Source organism: Drosophila mauritiana, unplaced genomic scaffold (genome assembly GCF_004382145.1).
Source record: "Drosophila mauritiana strain mau12 unplaced genomic scaffold, ASM438214v1 U_217, whole genome shotgun sequence".
Taxonomy (NCBI): Eukaryota; Metazoa; Arthropoda; class Insecta; order Diptera; family Drosophilidae; genus Drosophila; species Drosophila mauritiana.
Genome location: NW_022881352.1, coordinates 7,632 through 23,318, shown reverse-complemented (window position 1 = coordinate 23,318; position 15,687 = coordinate 7,632). Strand labels below are relative to the sequence as shown.

At 43.6% G+C, this 15,687-nt stretch overlaps 1 protein-coding gene and 1 pseudogene across 1 annotated transcript; one reads left to right on the top strand and one right to left on the bottom strand.

Annotated features, from left to right (window-relative positions):
* Positions 1–4,638: 4,638 nt before the first annotated feature.
* Positions 4,639–5,605, top strand: LOC117149456 (annotated as a pseudogene).
* Positions 5,606–9,324: 3,719 nt separating this feature from the next.
* On the bottom strand, positions 9,325–12,266 carry LOC117149458 (histidine-rich protein PFHRP-II-like). The gene is given in 3 exon segments (XM_033316777.1): positions 9,325–9,935; positions 9,938–10,751; positions 12,081–12,266. Coding segments are annotated over 3 exon segments (1,143 nt in total). The 5' UTR covers positions 12,093–12,266; the 3' UTR covers positions 9,325–9,618.
* Between the last annotated feature and the right edge of the window lie 3,421 nt (positions 12,267–15,687).

Sequence of the window (15,687 nt, the reverse complement as noted above, 5' to 3'; positions counted from 1 at the left end):
GTGTTTGCTTTTCCGCTGGCTGTCACAGACATCGCCGGTTTACTCAAATGTCTTCGGTCCTGGTGCAACTGCTGGGATTGTGGCATCTGTACTCGAAGCCCTTGCTTCATTGTTAACACCAATTACACAACATGACAGGGTGAAGCTGGAACGTGTAGTTTCCTCCCCGAACTTCTGCTACAGATTTCCGACTCAATTTATGAAAACATCCACCCGCCCGAAAAATAAGCGTAATTTCTGCCTCCTTGGCGTCAATGGTCTATGTGTAAATTGCACGCCGAAGAAGGCAATTTTTGGCTGATAAGGGATCAGGCGAATAAAATGGGGCAAATTGATGTCAGACCAACTGGCGGCAGGCAGCCGATAAAGTCGCTTAATGTTGGCCTGCAGTATTTATGGCATATTCGACGGCTTTCAATCGCAATCCCCGGGCTTAGCACTTCAAGACTTTTGGATGGCACGACCTAGGATATTACGCAATCTTAAATTCAGTCAAGAAAAATTAGAAGTGACTGGGGTCTTGGCATGATATTAAGTCAAATAATAACGCTGCTCTTAACAGTTCAGCAGCAAAGTTTCCTCACTAACTGTGATTAAAGATGTTTGTATTAAAGTGGAAGAAAGCTATGTTAATCTTTAATGGGTACTTGAGCTATGAATTTATAAGGGTCTGCAAATATATAAAAATTTAAAGCAAAACGCCCAACTATATAGGAGACAGATTTGCCAATCTAAATTACTTTGAACAAGATTCTTATAAATTCAACCAAAGTGTCTCATAGTGTCCTAATCTCCAACCAGAAAAATTTAACCGGGAACAATCCAACTCCAGTCGGGTTACGAGTTTATTCCGCTTCTGGATAGCTGGATGCCTGGATAGCTGCTTGGTTGGTTGGTTGGCTGGACACCCGAGGCGCCGCCTGCGCTCGTAAATGTTTTGGTCATTAGCCATGGCGTGAAAACCAATAAACGTGTCCGGGCATATAGAAATATAAATGGCGAAAACGAACCAAAAGTCAGGCTCACAAAAACGCAATGAAATCAAAAACTACAAAACAAAAGCAAAATGCCTTTATGATATGGCCATAAAGGCGGACCACGCTGTCTCAACAATGGGCCAATTTGTGGCGGTCAATAAAAATAATACAAATATTGCAATTTTTGTTAAAGCCAACCATTCTGGCCACAGTCTGCGTAAGCTCTTTAGTCACTTGTCAGTTTGTTTGTCCGTATCTCTGTGTTTGTTTCATATTTTTTTGTGGCACGTTTATGAGTTTTTATGAGGGGAAAGTGAGTGGCGTTCAATGTTCTTGTGGTTTGATGGTCAGCTGCCACGCCCACTTTTTCGCAGCAGGTGGGCGGTGTTAATAACAAACCTTTGATTTATCGTGAATTTAATGTGGTTTTGTCTCGCTATCTGTCTGCACGGATGCATTCCTCGGTGTTTGAAATATAATTGATGATTACGCCAAATATTTTTGGTAGTATGAGTAAGATGTGACAGGTGTAAAGACATGGCTAAAACGTTAATGGGTGCATTTCGCTTGCGATCCAAAAATCATAAATCATTTTGGCTGACCCCAACGGAAATCAGCTGTCAAAAATGCGGCGTTAATCAATTTTATCCAATATTCTTTCTTCGCATTTTATATTTTCTCAAAACGCTTTTATGTAGTCAATGAAATTCGATGGTGGCCAGCCAAAAGTGCTTTTCCAAGGAATTTCCCTCGTAAACGCGTAGGCCACATATTAAATATAAAAGTTTGCTGCCATTTAATTCAGTTCTCGGTCGTGCTTTTCACACTTCAGAGCGCTTGCACTCGTATAACTTCTCACATCGCACATACGCCCCATTGCCCATTACGCATTCGCCCAGTGGTAATCATTTCTGTAAACTGTTCTCGATCCCCGCCCCCCGCGGTCACCCGCATCCCGTCTTTCAGAGCACGTAGGAAGGGAAACCTTTTCGTCCTTTCGTGGCCCGCAACCACACACGCAAACTGAGTCCAGGGATCGGGATACAAATGGCTGTCCTGGGCAACTTGACTTGACTTGTCTGTCAGCCGGCAAAACAAATGGAGGAGCCCCAAAGCCGCAGAGAAACTATTTATATGCTGCCCCAGGCGGGGCCAGGAATCGGAAGAAATTGGCGCGAGTGCGACTGTGCCACCAGTTCGAATAGATGGATGGATGGTTGGATCCTTAGAGGTGGTCCGTCGCCTTTATTGGCAGCATATTCGAGCGCATTGTCTGCAGCTGCGGTGCGTCTTCGTCTTGATTAATCGACTTGCGGACATTGAATTTGTGCAGCGCCAGCAAAAGGAATCTCAGTCTACACTGCTGGCATATTTCCACGTGCCTGTCCTGTCGCGTTCCAAAGTTTCTCTCACCTAATTGGCACAAACTTTCGCCAAAGAATTACACATAGAAAATAGGACCTATCCTCCTATTGCTAGGAGAACCAATAAAATGTTTAATTAACCGAACGTAGGCGATGATCTTCGTTCAATATATGTACGTACATATGTGTAAACCTCTATCCCTAAAATCTGATTAATTTATACATTTTGAAATATTTTTGTACTGTTTTATATGCTCCTAATTGCAGTTTAAATGTTAATTTTTGAAATACATATATTTTTAATTTATAACTAATCTCACTTTATAGGTTTATATTAATTGGGGACCAGTAATTATATTTTTTCTGTGTCATTTTCTTATTTATCAATGTCAATCAAAATATTAAAATTATTAAACAAAATGTTGCCCAATGAAAAAATGTATATGCTAGTGCACACGTCCCTAAAGTAAGAAAAATGACATAACTAATATAAGAAAATTGCAGTTTTAATACATATATTAATGTGTATTGCTTTTTGTATCGTCAATACTTCTGAACTTGTGTTTTATACTGAGACTATTGCCTTAAGTTATGTTAACTGCCACTTCCAGGAAGAGGCCACAAAAAACAAATCAATAAAAATACGTTTTTATCATAGGTGTGGTACCCGAAGCATAAGTTCCCACTGGCACATCCACCATTTCGATGAGTGTAGCCAACACCCACACACGCACTTCGCACCAGCGCTATCTCAGCTGGGAAACGCACGGATGGGCAAACAGAATGCCCCCCGACCCCAACCTAGACGACTCCATTACCTCCTGGTCCTGCCGAGCTGGTCCTCCCCTGGCTGCCGTGAGTTATGTTGTTGCTTGTGCTGCTAAATGCTAACGATGACGAGGCCAGGGAAATGGGGATGAGGTTGGGAGCCGGGGAGTGGGAATTGACGGAGCACGGAACGGGGAACGGGAATGCGTCACAGGACGATGATGATAATGGCCTCGTTGCCATTACTTTGTTTAGCTGCCTGCTGGCGCAGCTCCTTCTGGGCCGTGTGGCTGTTGTTGTTGTTTCTAGCTTGTTGGCTTAATTGATTTAGTTGAAGCTGCACAGAGTTTAATAGTTGCTCATCATTTATGTGGCGCCCAACAGCCACGCGGAGCTCTTCGCTCCGCTCGCTTTATTTGGCGAGTCGTTTAATTTTCTCCGCCACTGTGCTACACATTTCGACGCGTTGATAGGTGGCGTGTGGAAACCGGTTGGGAAGCATCCACCATTCCTCCACTATCGTCCCATGCAATCGAGCCGGGCTATTGAGTCAACGCCAACTCAGAGCCAACTCAGAGCAACCACTGGTCAACAATAGTCAACCTCCCTGCGAAGCTCGGATTGCCAACTGACGCCTCAGAGCCATGAATGGCGTTTTATCTTATCCGCGGCAAAGCAGCTCGTCGCCGGCAGTTGATGCATTTAAAAAACCATTTTAATTATTTATTAGCAGATTAAGCAAGTAAGAAATTTCAAGAATCTGAACTGGATGCTGGAGACAGTGGGACAGTCGGTTGTTTTATTACCCCTTTTTCTCTGTCATCCCTTCTCTCTCATAGTAAAATTGCAAATACCCTTTGTAAATTTAAATTTATGGTATAATGTTATCAATGCAATAAAATTAAAAAATAGGCTTATGATTTCTTTTAACATATAAGTGAAAAGCTCTTTAAATTTTATTTCATATACCATTTTCCATAATATATATCCGACATTATATGGTGTAATAGTATTTATTTGAGTATCCAAGGGAGGGAAGGCTTTGAATAATAAATTAATTAAAGAGATTTATTAAAATTAAAATTATAAATTATGCAACTGACCTCGTAAGTCTGATAGACAAGAATGGATTGATAACTCCATATTTGTCTCCATGTAGGGCAGCCAACGTTCCGAAGACTGGCTCGTGTCAATCAAAAGGCCAAGATCAGGTGTAATGACAACTGCGTCTTTTGATCGGGTGGTCAAGCCTTATGGTGCACATTACACACATTAACAAGATCATTGTCTCTCGTAACTGTTGTTGCTGCAATTAGCGTTGGTAGCACTTGATTTATGCAGGTGCCATGCAAAGTGGCAGCAGCTTCCAAGTATAGACAGTGCCCCTGCTCACAATTAATCAGCAGTCGCAGTCGTCGATCTCCGTATGACCGTATAAAAGCTGGGCTAGGGCATTGCCAACCGAGTCAGTCCCGCCGTGGAAAGCTGTCGAGAACGGACTCGAAGGGATCGGAAACTAGCTCTCCAAGATGCGTGCCACAGTGGTGAGTGGAGTGACGAGCACATTATGTGGAAGAGGACTAACTTTTCGTTCTCCTAACCAGTTTTTTCCTCGGCCTCTTGGCATCAGCTACTGGAGAGTCCCATGGTCATGTTGTGGGCCTTCCAGCAGTCGGAACTTATCTACTGTCTCCACCCGTTGTCTTGCTAGTCCAGCCACCACCTCCTCCCGGAAGACGATGGCTCCTACAAGCCGCCTTCGCCACCCGAAGATGGCTCGTGGCAGCCACAGCCTGGTCTGAGGGAGAGTACTCGGACCCGGAAATAAGCCAGAGTGGCAGTGGAAGCGTTACAGCTAGTGACGCAGGAGCTGCTGCCTTGAGTTTGGTTGCCTCACAATCTGTAGACGCCCAAGATGCCCCTGCTCCGGCTGAGGCCGGAGGAGCAGGAGGTGCCGGAACAAGCGGGTCAGGCTGGAGCACTTCTGGCGGTGCGGGAGGAGCAGGCGGAGTTGGTGGTGGAGGCAGCGCTGGCGGCGGTGGCGGTGGAGGAGGCGGCGGCGGTGGAGTACGGCCACATCCGGCCAGAGCGGCGACAGTGGACAGCCTGGAGGCGCCAAGTCCGTCGGGTCCTCAGCCCGATGGTGAGGATGGCCCGATGGAGCCGATGGGCCAGACGGTCCGGATGGCTCAAGGGTGGAAAGGGCGGCAAGGGTGGAAAGGGAGCACGCAATGGAGCCGGAGGCGGCGGTGGAGCTGGAGGAGCTGCTCCTCAGCCAGCGCCAGCAGCGATTCCTGTTCAGGCGGCTGTCCTGATTCCCGCACCCGTTTGGGCCGATCCAGAGCCAAATGCGATGTAAGTAAAAAAGGAGCTGTGAAATTATTACATCACCAAGACTATCATTTTCTAACATTACTTGCAGTCACGTTGTGTAAACGCCCGGTGACCTTTGTGCCATTTGCCTTAACCCCCTTTGATGGTCATTTAAGTTAGACCTAAAGCTAGTCAATGTTTTGGAGCTCACATTTACCCTAAGCTAAGGCAAGCGAATATTAAAATTCGATCACAAAGTAATGGGTTTTGTGTTTTATTCCTTTACACATTGTGAACAAAGGTCAAATGGTGGTCGGTCACATAGGCGACCTTTTAATATATGAGTTGCCCTAATGGAATTGGGTTAGTCACTCTATTTTCGAAGTATTCTATATAAGCATCTGTCAATTAGAATCGGATGTGTACAAAAGCTTTGACAGCAGCTTTTGAATGTCGGGTTGAGTAATGCATAAATTATGCCCAAAAGTAGGCAATGTAATTTACATATGCTTTTCCCTAGCCGATTTTCCAGGGGAAAATGCTAATTGCATGCCAATCAGTTGATGTTAATTTTGAAAAGGGGCGCTCCAAGACATGTTTCAGCCAACACCAAAATAGAGCATATAATACATTGTATCACGGTCGGCTTTCAATTGAATATTCATGTGGGAAAATGTCAAACCCTAGAGGAAACTATGCTAACCTTTCGAACTCTTTTAACAATTTCTGCTCAATTGCATTCGCTGTTTTTCTATTCAATGTCGGTTTCCTGCAAACTTGCCTCAGCTTTGTCGGTGCAAAAGTGCTTCTTATTGCTTCGATTCTCATGCTTTTCGTGTGGCTCACTTTGTTGCCACAAATTGCGCGAATCGCTAGAAATCGAATTTTCAGCGTTGCACTATCTGCCTTGCAACAATGATTCTGCCTCATTCGTGTGTGCTGGCGCTATTTGCGCTGATATCTTCGAAAAGACTCACAAAGTGTATGAATCCTTATCGGAACAGCAGCTGCGACAAAGTATCAGCCAGTGCTTAGACACGATTCCACTTTCGCGGATTAAAGTGGATTGCGTAGCAAATGGAATATCCACCGGAAGATGGCCAACTTAACGCTTCTTACAAACTGGGACGCCAATCACTTTTTCTCCACACTTACCATTTCGTAAGGCTAATGTCATTGGATAGTTATGGAAACACTTGTTGCTATTAGTTAGTAAGCTCAAGATAATCTGTCATTAAACAATAAAGCATGAATATTACTTAAACAAACATCTACATTTTTTAAGTACATTAAATAATAATTAACCTACTTGTTTAAAAAGTCAAAATAAGAGTATAATACTCTTTATGCCCTATATTCATTCTTTTTATGTAAAATATTTATTAATAGGTACAAATTAGTTATATATAAAATTCACATGCGATAGATAAACTATTAGACTCATATGCAACTGATTTTTTATTTTACAACTTAAAAGACAAATTCGTAGCTTGTTCTTCAAGTGTATGACAGAGTTTATAGTGTATGGCTCCTTTCTCATCCGACTAGCAATTTATTTACACAACAATTACCGATATATTTCGACACTCCTGCCATTGCAACATGTATTCAAATCAGATCAATTAGGCCATAAATTAACGCCTAAACCATAAATTAAATTTATGTAAAACATAAAACCCATTTGACCAAAGATATGCAAAATGCCCCTCGACGTCAGTGCAACGCCCACCAAACTAAAGACAAGAGAGCGTCAGAATACCTGGGCCCGAAATCGCTTTCGGATTGGGTTGGCTTACAGTTTTGTGTTTACCCAACAGCTATGTCAGCTTAAGCCAAAAATCCGGGCCCTAAGCGCTGGGCCAAATGCCGCACACAACCACTGGCCTAACAATTCTGGCCGAAAACCACAAGGGGCATCGATTGGTTTGCCTAACTGGCGGGCAAATGCAAATGCAATTCTTCTATCGGAATGAAATTTTTGAAAGCACGGAATAAGAAGTGAGTGCAAATCAACGCCACACTTGCAATAATATTACTTGGTCAAAATTAGTTGGCAGCAATGTTGCCGCTGCACATTCACTTTTGGCTGGAACCCGCGACCACGCCCCAACACTTGCAGCCAACTAGGCGGTTGTTCCATCGGTGTTCAGATTCGGATTCGGATTTGGTTGCGGGTTCTACTGGCCAATTGGTCAGACTACCGATTTAGCTGGGTGCCAAATATTCCGAACTACAGATAAACACAATCGCTTGGCGAGTAATTTGAACAATTTTGGGTCTTTTATGTTCTGCCTGGCGTGTAATTAAATTAACTGCTGGGTCAGTAACCGGATCGAAAGAGTCTAACACTCAGAGCCCCACCTGCCCCACAAGGTCGAATATTTTTAAAAACGATTTCACTTATTGCCACCGTTTGCCGACAATTGGTCGTAAATCGAAATGCCAATGCATGCTTAATTAAATGGCAAGCGACCCATCCCCAAAGGCGTCCCGAAATTTACGATAACTCGAGCTTGGCGCCTTTGTTTATGCGTGGAAAATGGAAAATTGAGAATCCCAGCTCACACTTTCACCTGCCGGCTGACCTTTGCGTGCCGGCCATGGGTTGTTAATTTTTAATTAGCTACCAGCCTGCCAGTGAAATAAACTAGCCTCCTCCTCGGCTCAAGGTCGGCGGTTGGGCCGAAAGGTTGCACTTGGATTTATGGCGCCCAACGTGGGGCCAAGGGACCACCGCTCGTCGACCATTTGTGGGAGCACATTCAATTCGAACTTGACAAATGCCTGGAAATCTATTTACTCAAATTGTTTGCCCTGTTTTCCAGGGCTACAATAGTTCGAGTCACCCGAAGTCGAGTGACACATTCCCCACATAAGACACACAATTTTGCAGGCGGCTGTGCAAAAAATACAAGACTCATACCGCATTGATTGATTGTTTGTTCGCTCTCAGTGTCGTGCCACATGCAGCTATTCCCTGATGGGGATTCAAAGGCCACGCCCACATAGCAAACCACCCACCGCCCCCCACAGGGGCACTTCCACATGGAACACACAAACACATATATGCATGGGGCTATGCAAATTTCAATCGTTGCATTGCAAATATTTATGTTCCTTTCAATGCAGTCACTATGGGCGGAAACTGGGTGGTGCTAGTTGTGCGGTTCCAGTGGTGGTTTTAGATGGTTGTTCTGGGTGGTGCGACTTTTGACCTGAGACTGGGAAATATGCGACAGAGTTTAAAGTAAATGGAATATCCCACAGACAAGGCCAAACCCTAAAACGGGATGCCCTTTTAATTAATATGACAAAACAATAGAAAAATCATCAAATATGGATGAATTTTCAATTCCAACTTCAATTACAATAAATTCGACTTAATTTAAATCTAATAAGACTAAAAAGTGTTTTAATTATTGTGTAGAAGCCTTAGTTAATTGAAAATATGTTAACAGAAATCATGGATTAAATGTGAAAAGGGATGTTGAAAAATAAAACCAAATATATTTCTAATTTTTTAAGGTGCGCTTTTTATCAACGAAATTTAAAACATAATCGCAAAAAGTAAGTTAACATTGCATCCTGGTGCTTTGATTTCAAATTCTTAATACTACAATTTCACCGCCAATTTCAAACACTTCAAAATGTGATCAAATACATTTTTGCAGTTTATTTGTCTGTTTGCATGTTCATATAAAATATAGATCTATATCTGGTCAGATACATAAAGATTACAACTGTTATTTACAACATACTCATACAGCGTTTCTCAATCGAAGTAACAGGAGGATAAAGATATAGATAAAGAATGAGGGAAAATCATAGTACAGAGAAAAGTATGTAGGTTGATAGATTTGTGTGTGCTGTGACTGGATCCAAAATCCAAATCGGTCAAACCCAGCGGGCAAGGAAGGCTTCCTGCGAAACACTTCAATCTCCCGTGTGTAGTCGCTTTCAGTTTTCTGTGTGTTTTTGTGGCAGAGGTGAAGAAATAGCAGCAGTAATAGAACAGATAGGTGTAAAGAAAGACAGATAGTTGCGAATGCTGTATAAAAGTGGCACTGGCGAGCGAATACGCAATGCAAAGTTACGCATACGACACGCTGGCTTCGGTAGTCGGTTAGTCAGAGTGTATAGAGATGCTCGTCGTCGATCGGAAGTTAGACTCCTCTCAAGTGCCGACCACTCGCCACTTAATAGTGGTCGTAGTGCGCGTGGTACTGGCCATCATCCTCGTGTCCATTGCCACCGTAGTAGCCACCATGGCTGGCGGGAGCTCCATGTCCGGCGGCGGCCAACGCATTCAGATGCGCGGCACGGGCGTGCTGCACCTCGGCGGGCTCCACGGGCACTCCGTTGTGGATGACCGGGATGTGGATGGGTCCCTTGTGCGCGTAGCCGGAGGCGTAGCTGTTGTGGCTGCTGTGGCTCTGTTCCCAGCGTCCGTCGTAGCTGCCATCGTCCCAGGATCCATGGGAGGCTCCTCCGTGGGCGGAGGCCTGAGACAGGCGGCGTAGTGAGCGGCCTTGGCATGCTGCACCTCGGGCGTATCGACGGGCACTCCATTGTGGATTACGGGCACGTGATAGCCACCGTGGTTGATGGGGGCAACGGCATGTCCGGAACGGGCGGCAGCATGAGCAGCAAAGTGCGCAGCCTTGGCGTGCTGCACCTCGGGCGTCTCAACGGGAGCACCGTGGGCATGAGCCACATGACCCAGGGCTTTGGCGTGGGCGGCATAGTGTTCGGCCTTGGCGGCCTGCACATCGGGAGTATCAACGGGCACACCTCCATGAGTCAGCGGCACATGGGCGGCCTGTCCGTAGGCCCATCCTCCGCCGTAGATAGAGCGCTTGTACAGGTGGTGTCCTCCGGCATTGTGGGCGGCAGCAGCGTGGGCAGCGGCGTGGGCGGCCTTGGCGTGTTGCACTTCGGGAGTATCGACGGGGACGCCTCCGTGGGTTAGCACTGGGATGTGGATGGGTCCGTGGGCGTAAGGAGCATAGGCGCCATGGGCGTGGGCGGCAGCGTAAACGGGAGCGGCATGAACTTGAGGAGCCTGAGGCAGGTTGGTGCCCACAGCGTTGAAGCCATGGTGCGGATCAGCGGTGTAGGACACCGACTGCACATGACCGTGACCATCCACGTAGGAGTAGGAGCCGTGCGTGGTGCCGTCATGGCTGCGCGTCTCGTGCTTCTGTGAGTTGGGATCGGCGTATCCGTAGGAGTAGGTGTGGCTGTGCGGGTCCAGGTGCTGGTACTGTGTGGAGACGGCTCCGTGCCAGGAGGCGGACACCGTCGAGATCAGCAACGCTGCGGCAATAAACTAAATAAAAATGGAAAATAATTTTTTTAATTTGAATGTAGCTAAAATTGTTATTGGAGTATTGAAGGTGTTTCCTAATATGGTGATAAAGAATTACGATAAAAGAGCTCTGCACCTTCATTTCTTTGAATATTTCTAATTATTAACATATAGTTTATACATGTTTCTCACAGTGTAGAAGGTGTTAGGCGTGGGATTATGTGACTGCTCAATAATTACTCGTGCGGTAGCCACCGCCCAAAATCGTTAATCGCAGGTGTCACTCAGTGGAAGCTTATAAGCCGCCTCTGCTAACCTAATTACAGGCTTTTCGCTTTTCTTGCTCTTGCGCCAGCGTTTTCCTCTCGCTTTTCTTGCCCCACACGCCCATCTTTTCGCTTTTCTCCTGGACTCGCTTTTCCTCTGGATTCGCTTTTCCAACGGTTTCGCTTTTCAGAGCCGCGAAGCGCAACCGTTAGATGTGATTCCGAGATATGTTGGTCAGTAGTCGGTCGGTCGGCCAATATTCGTTCGCAGATATTACCGCATGCGGCGCGATTATGTACCATATTATGTGTCAGCAGGTGAGTGGGGCAGAAAGTGGTGGAAAAACGGTTGAATAAACTGTCCGACATGCAACATGTCAGCGGCTTATCAACGGGATTTCGCACGGAGCTCCATGGCAGCTGATGGTTTGCTAGGTGGTAGGTACGTTTAGCATGACGTGCCATGGTAATTGACTCTCGGATGGAACTGAACGATGCACAGGTGCCATTTTGTTCGGAGCGGAATTTAAGCGAATTAAATTGGGTTTACAGAAGCAATGTCAGTTTAATTTTAAATTAATTGCGCTATGACAGATTAAAAGATTGCCAGGAATGCATTCAAATGTAATGGCAAGTCACAGTCCAACTAGTGGTTACTTTTCGAACGGCTGACAAAATCCAATTTAAACATTTGGTATGCCACACTTCTCTTTTGATGCCGATTAACATATCCCAAAGATCGAAAATGAACAAGCAGTTCTAACTACCAAAACCTGGCTGGTTATAAACTTTGATAGTTCCATTTAACTACGATTTTAATGAACTTAAGCATTAAGATAGAATCAATCAATTAAATGTGCTTTGATAGTAAAACCTTTGAATTCTAAGCATTATAAATTACTGCCACATGCAGAGACATTAATTTGAAAAAACAGGAAATGTTCGAATTTTATCTCAGTAATTCAAGCACTCAATCCAAATATCCTTTGCTCCTCATGTTTCTGTACACACTCCAACTCATATTATTTATAACTTTAATCCTCTTGCTCGGCGTTATCCTTTCGATCCCATGGCGCATACTTACGAATGGCTTCATTTTAGCTAAGATCACACGATTGAGCTTCGAAAAGGAGTTTCGGGAACACACTGGGGATGAGCGGAAAACTAACTACACACGACACACGGGCACAGGCACTGGTCGCTGGACGCTGGTTGAACCTCCTAGAACCACGACTAGGACTGTTAACGAACTGTGCTGACTGCTGGCTGGCGGCCCTAATATATACCACCCGAGACCGGCGAGCCCGGAGACTGGGGATTGGGGAGCAGAGACACCGCAGCCGAGACTCCGGCTGAGACGCCGGCGCATGCGCAACATTGGTAACAGCAGCGAAAACACCGCAACACCAGCAATATCGGGCGTACAACAAAAGCCAACAAAAGCCAACGAGAGCAAGAGCAGAACAATGTGTGGTACCAGTTCCAGAGTAATCGAATTACCACTTTAATCGGGGCTCGAAGCGGGTTTTGGCCAGAGCCGAAGTGGATATCGCAGCCGAAGAATGTGTATCAATCGCTTCCATTGGAGCGCCGCTGCAGCATGTTGCTGGCCTGCAGTTGCACTGGCAACATGTTGCTCGTGCGTTTCCTCGCTGCGTTTGTCACTGTGGAAAAAATCACAGCTGCCATGACCTTGCTTTCGACGCGATTTAATTGCCGGTTTTGGTTTCAACCTGGCTTCAACATTAGGCGATTAATGTATTTTATTTGATGTTGTTTTTGGGGGGCTAGCTCTTTGACTTCCGCGGTGCGGACAATTAGCACTCATTATTTGGCCACGGGATTGGGCCGATCTTATCGATCAGTGCCTTTCCAAAAAACGCCCAACAGCCACGCCCCAAGCGCACCGCTCGATCAAATTAAAAAATTCTTACCCACCGCTTGCAACATGCCCCAACGGGGCCATAACGAAATGTGAGCTGGCCAATTTCTGGGCGTTTGCCTCTTTAATCATTGAACTGCATCGGAAAACGAAACGAAAACTTTGCAAATTAAAAAATAAGGAGAAACAAGAGCACTGCCCAAAGAAGCAAGCGGAAAACAAAAGACAGCAAAATGGATTTTCTATTCACTTTTGGCCACCGCTGTTGCCACATGTTGCAGCATTTCTTTGCTGTCCGCTAATCTAGATGTTGCACTCAGAAATGCACTTGGAAAATCAAGATTCTGCAAAGCATGAAAATTATTAAACTAAAAATGAGAACTAAATCTTAACTAAGAATTATACCTAAGAAGAAAAAATGATATTCGTGGAAAACTCTTCATGTTTGATTAGACAATAATTTCAAATAAAAAAAATTTTAAATATATATCGAAGGAACAGCTTTTATAACTAACATGTTTAAGTAGGACTAACGTTTAATTTAAGAAAAAATGAATCTCTTAAGTGCTTATGAATATCCAAACTTCTTTACAATAATAAAATGTCTCAGTTATTAAAGAAGAGATCATTTTTATTCCCAAAGTGTAATTAATATTTGATAGCTTAATTAAACGTATTATCCCCAAAGAACTAAATATAATTTAATGTAATGAATTTCAATATCATATCTGTGCATAGTTCGAATAGGAATATCGTATATTTTCTCCAAGTGTAGCAGTAAGCCTCTCTTGTCCGTTGCAATATAATGAGTGCTTGCACCCTGGCTAACTTTGATTATTTGCATTCGATAAGCGGAATCGGCCGAGCGGGTGGCTATATGCCTATAGACTCCGTTTATAGTCTATATGGCACACTCCATATTCTCGAGCTCGTATCGGCAACTTAATTTGTTTGGCTTTGCCTGCCACCAATTTAATTTGAATAAACCAACTTCAAACTGCTCTTTTGAACCCGCATGTGCTGTTGTTGTTGTTTTCATGCGCGGGTGGGCGATCGGTTTGGGGCGTGTTTGACATTTTTGCGGTATGCGCAACATTATAAATTATATTTTTTGCCGGTGCCACTTTTGTTTTCATTTTATTAGCTCGGCCCACTGTCGACAACTGTGGGCCGACTGCCTGAATGAATGCCCCGACGACTGGCTCAAGTGCAATCCACACATTTGTGGATTGTCGAGGTGCCCACCTTCAGCCACCTTCAGCTTCAGCTCCAACCCGACCCGATCCAATCCAGCTCCATTTGCGAACGCCGTCTGTAATTATGGTCTTGGCTCTCCATGCGAACACTACTGGCCGGGTGTCGGGCATATGAATTCTGATCGCAATCTGGGTGAAAATTAACTAATTACCTGGTAATAACGCGTATTATGCAATCAGAATCAATTTATCTAAATGCATTCCTAATCTAAGCGCAGCCAGGCTAGAGTGTATTTTACAATTATTTCTTTCAAATTTATGTGCTAGGAAATCAAAATCATAAGTAAATCGGTCAATAAAATTTTAGTGACTTGAATAGATTGAAAAGGAAATAGTAAACTATATTAATGACTATTTGGAAAGTAATAAAATAAATCCCAGAAATTATTTAAAATAGTTTATACACACTTTTTTAAGTTTCTAATATATAACTTGAGAATTGGCCCAAATTTGTTTCAGTGTTTCCCTTTTGGGCTTACTCATTGTTGGCTTAGCACGTTCCAATGCCAAACTATCTTTCGTTCAAAAAAAAAAAAAAACAAAAAGATTGAAAACTATTTCGTACCACTTGCGAGCCCCCAGAATTCTCTGTATCTGCAGTCATTGTGGATTTAAAGATACAGGGTGTAAAATCCCAAATAAGAAGACTTTACTCGTTGAGTTTTTGTAAGAAACTGGTTTTATTTGGAAATATCTTCGGTTTAGATAGGTGACATGAGAATCGCATCTTAAAGTAAATGGCCTACGCAGAGGCCTAAGTAAATAGTCCCCGCCTTATCGAGGTCCCACGCTCGGGCACATCTGCCTATCTTGAGCGGCGAGGACCTTATCTGTGGTCTCCCACTAAGGGACTATTTTAGGAGGCGGGGAACGATCTCAAGTGACTGACTCATGTAGTGTGCACTTAAATTACATGTTTTTGAGCAATGCACCCATGTCGCCTTAGATAACAAAATCCTAAATATAATTTATCGCTCTCGATTCATTTACATAAGATATGAACGGAGCCCAAAATTGTAAGTCTTTAATATATTCGTGTTCATGTGTGAACATTCTGCCAAAGGGCCAGCAAAGCTGAGATGTACATTAGTATATTAGTTGCATTTATAACAGTAGTGGACTGTATTTATTTGATATATGTTCATTTATTTTGCAACTAAGATTTCAATGGGCCTAGTTTTTCTGGCTTTTAATTTTATTGGATTACAATTATGGTTTATATTATTTTTAATTCAACAATTTGTACTCAATTAACTTATTTTAAACATTTTGCTTTTTCTATGTAGAAGTACATTTTCTATTAAACAACGATATAGTGGACTGTATATTTTTATTTGTTATATTATTTTATTGTTTAGTTACTATTGATATTTATAGTACTGGCAACGGACCTGCAAAGGTTATTGCTTGCATTCTTTGTTGCACAGCACATTCCGTATGAAATATATTATTAATATTATCATTAGTATTAAGGCAATAATTAATCCAGCATGTCCGGAAATATGATGGAAATGTAAATCTTTCAATTTTTGATGGTTCTCTTTCATAAATTT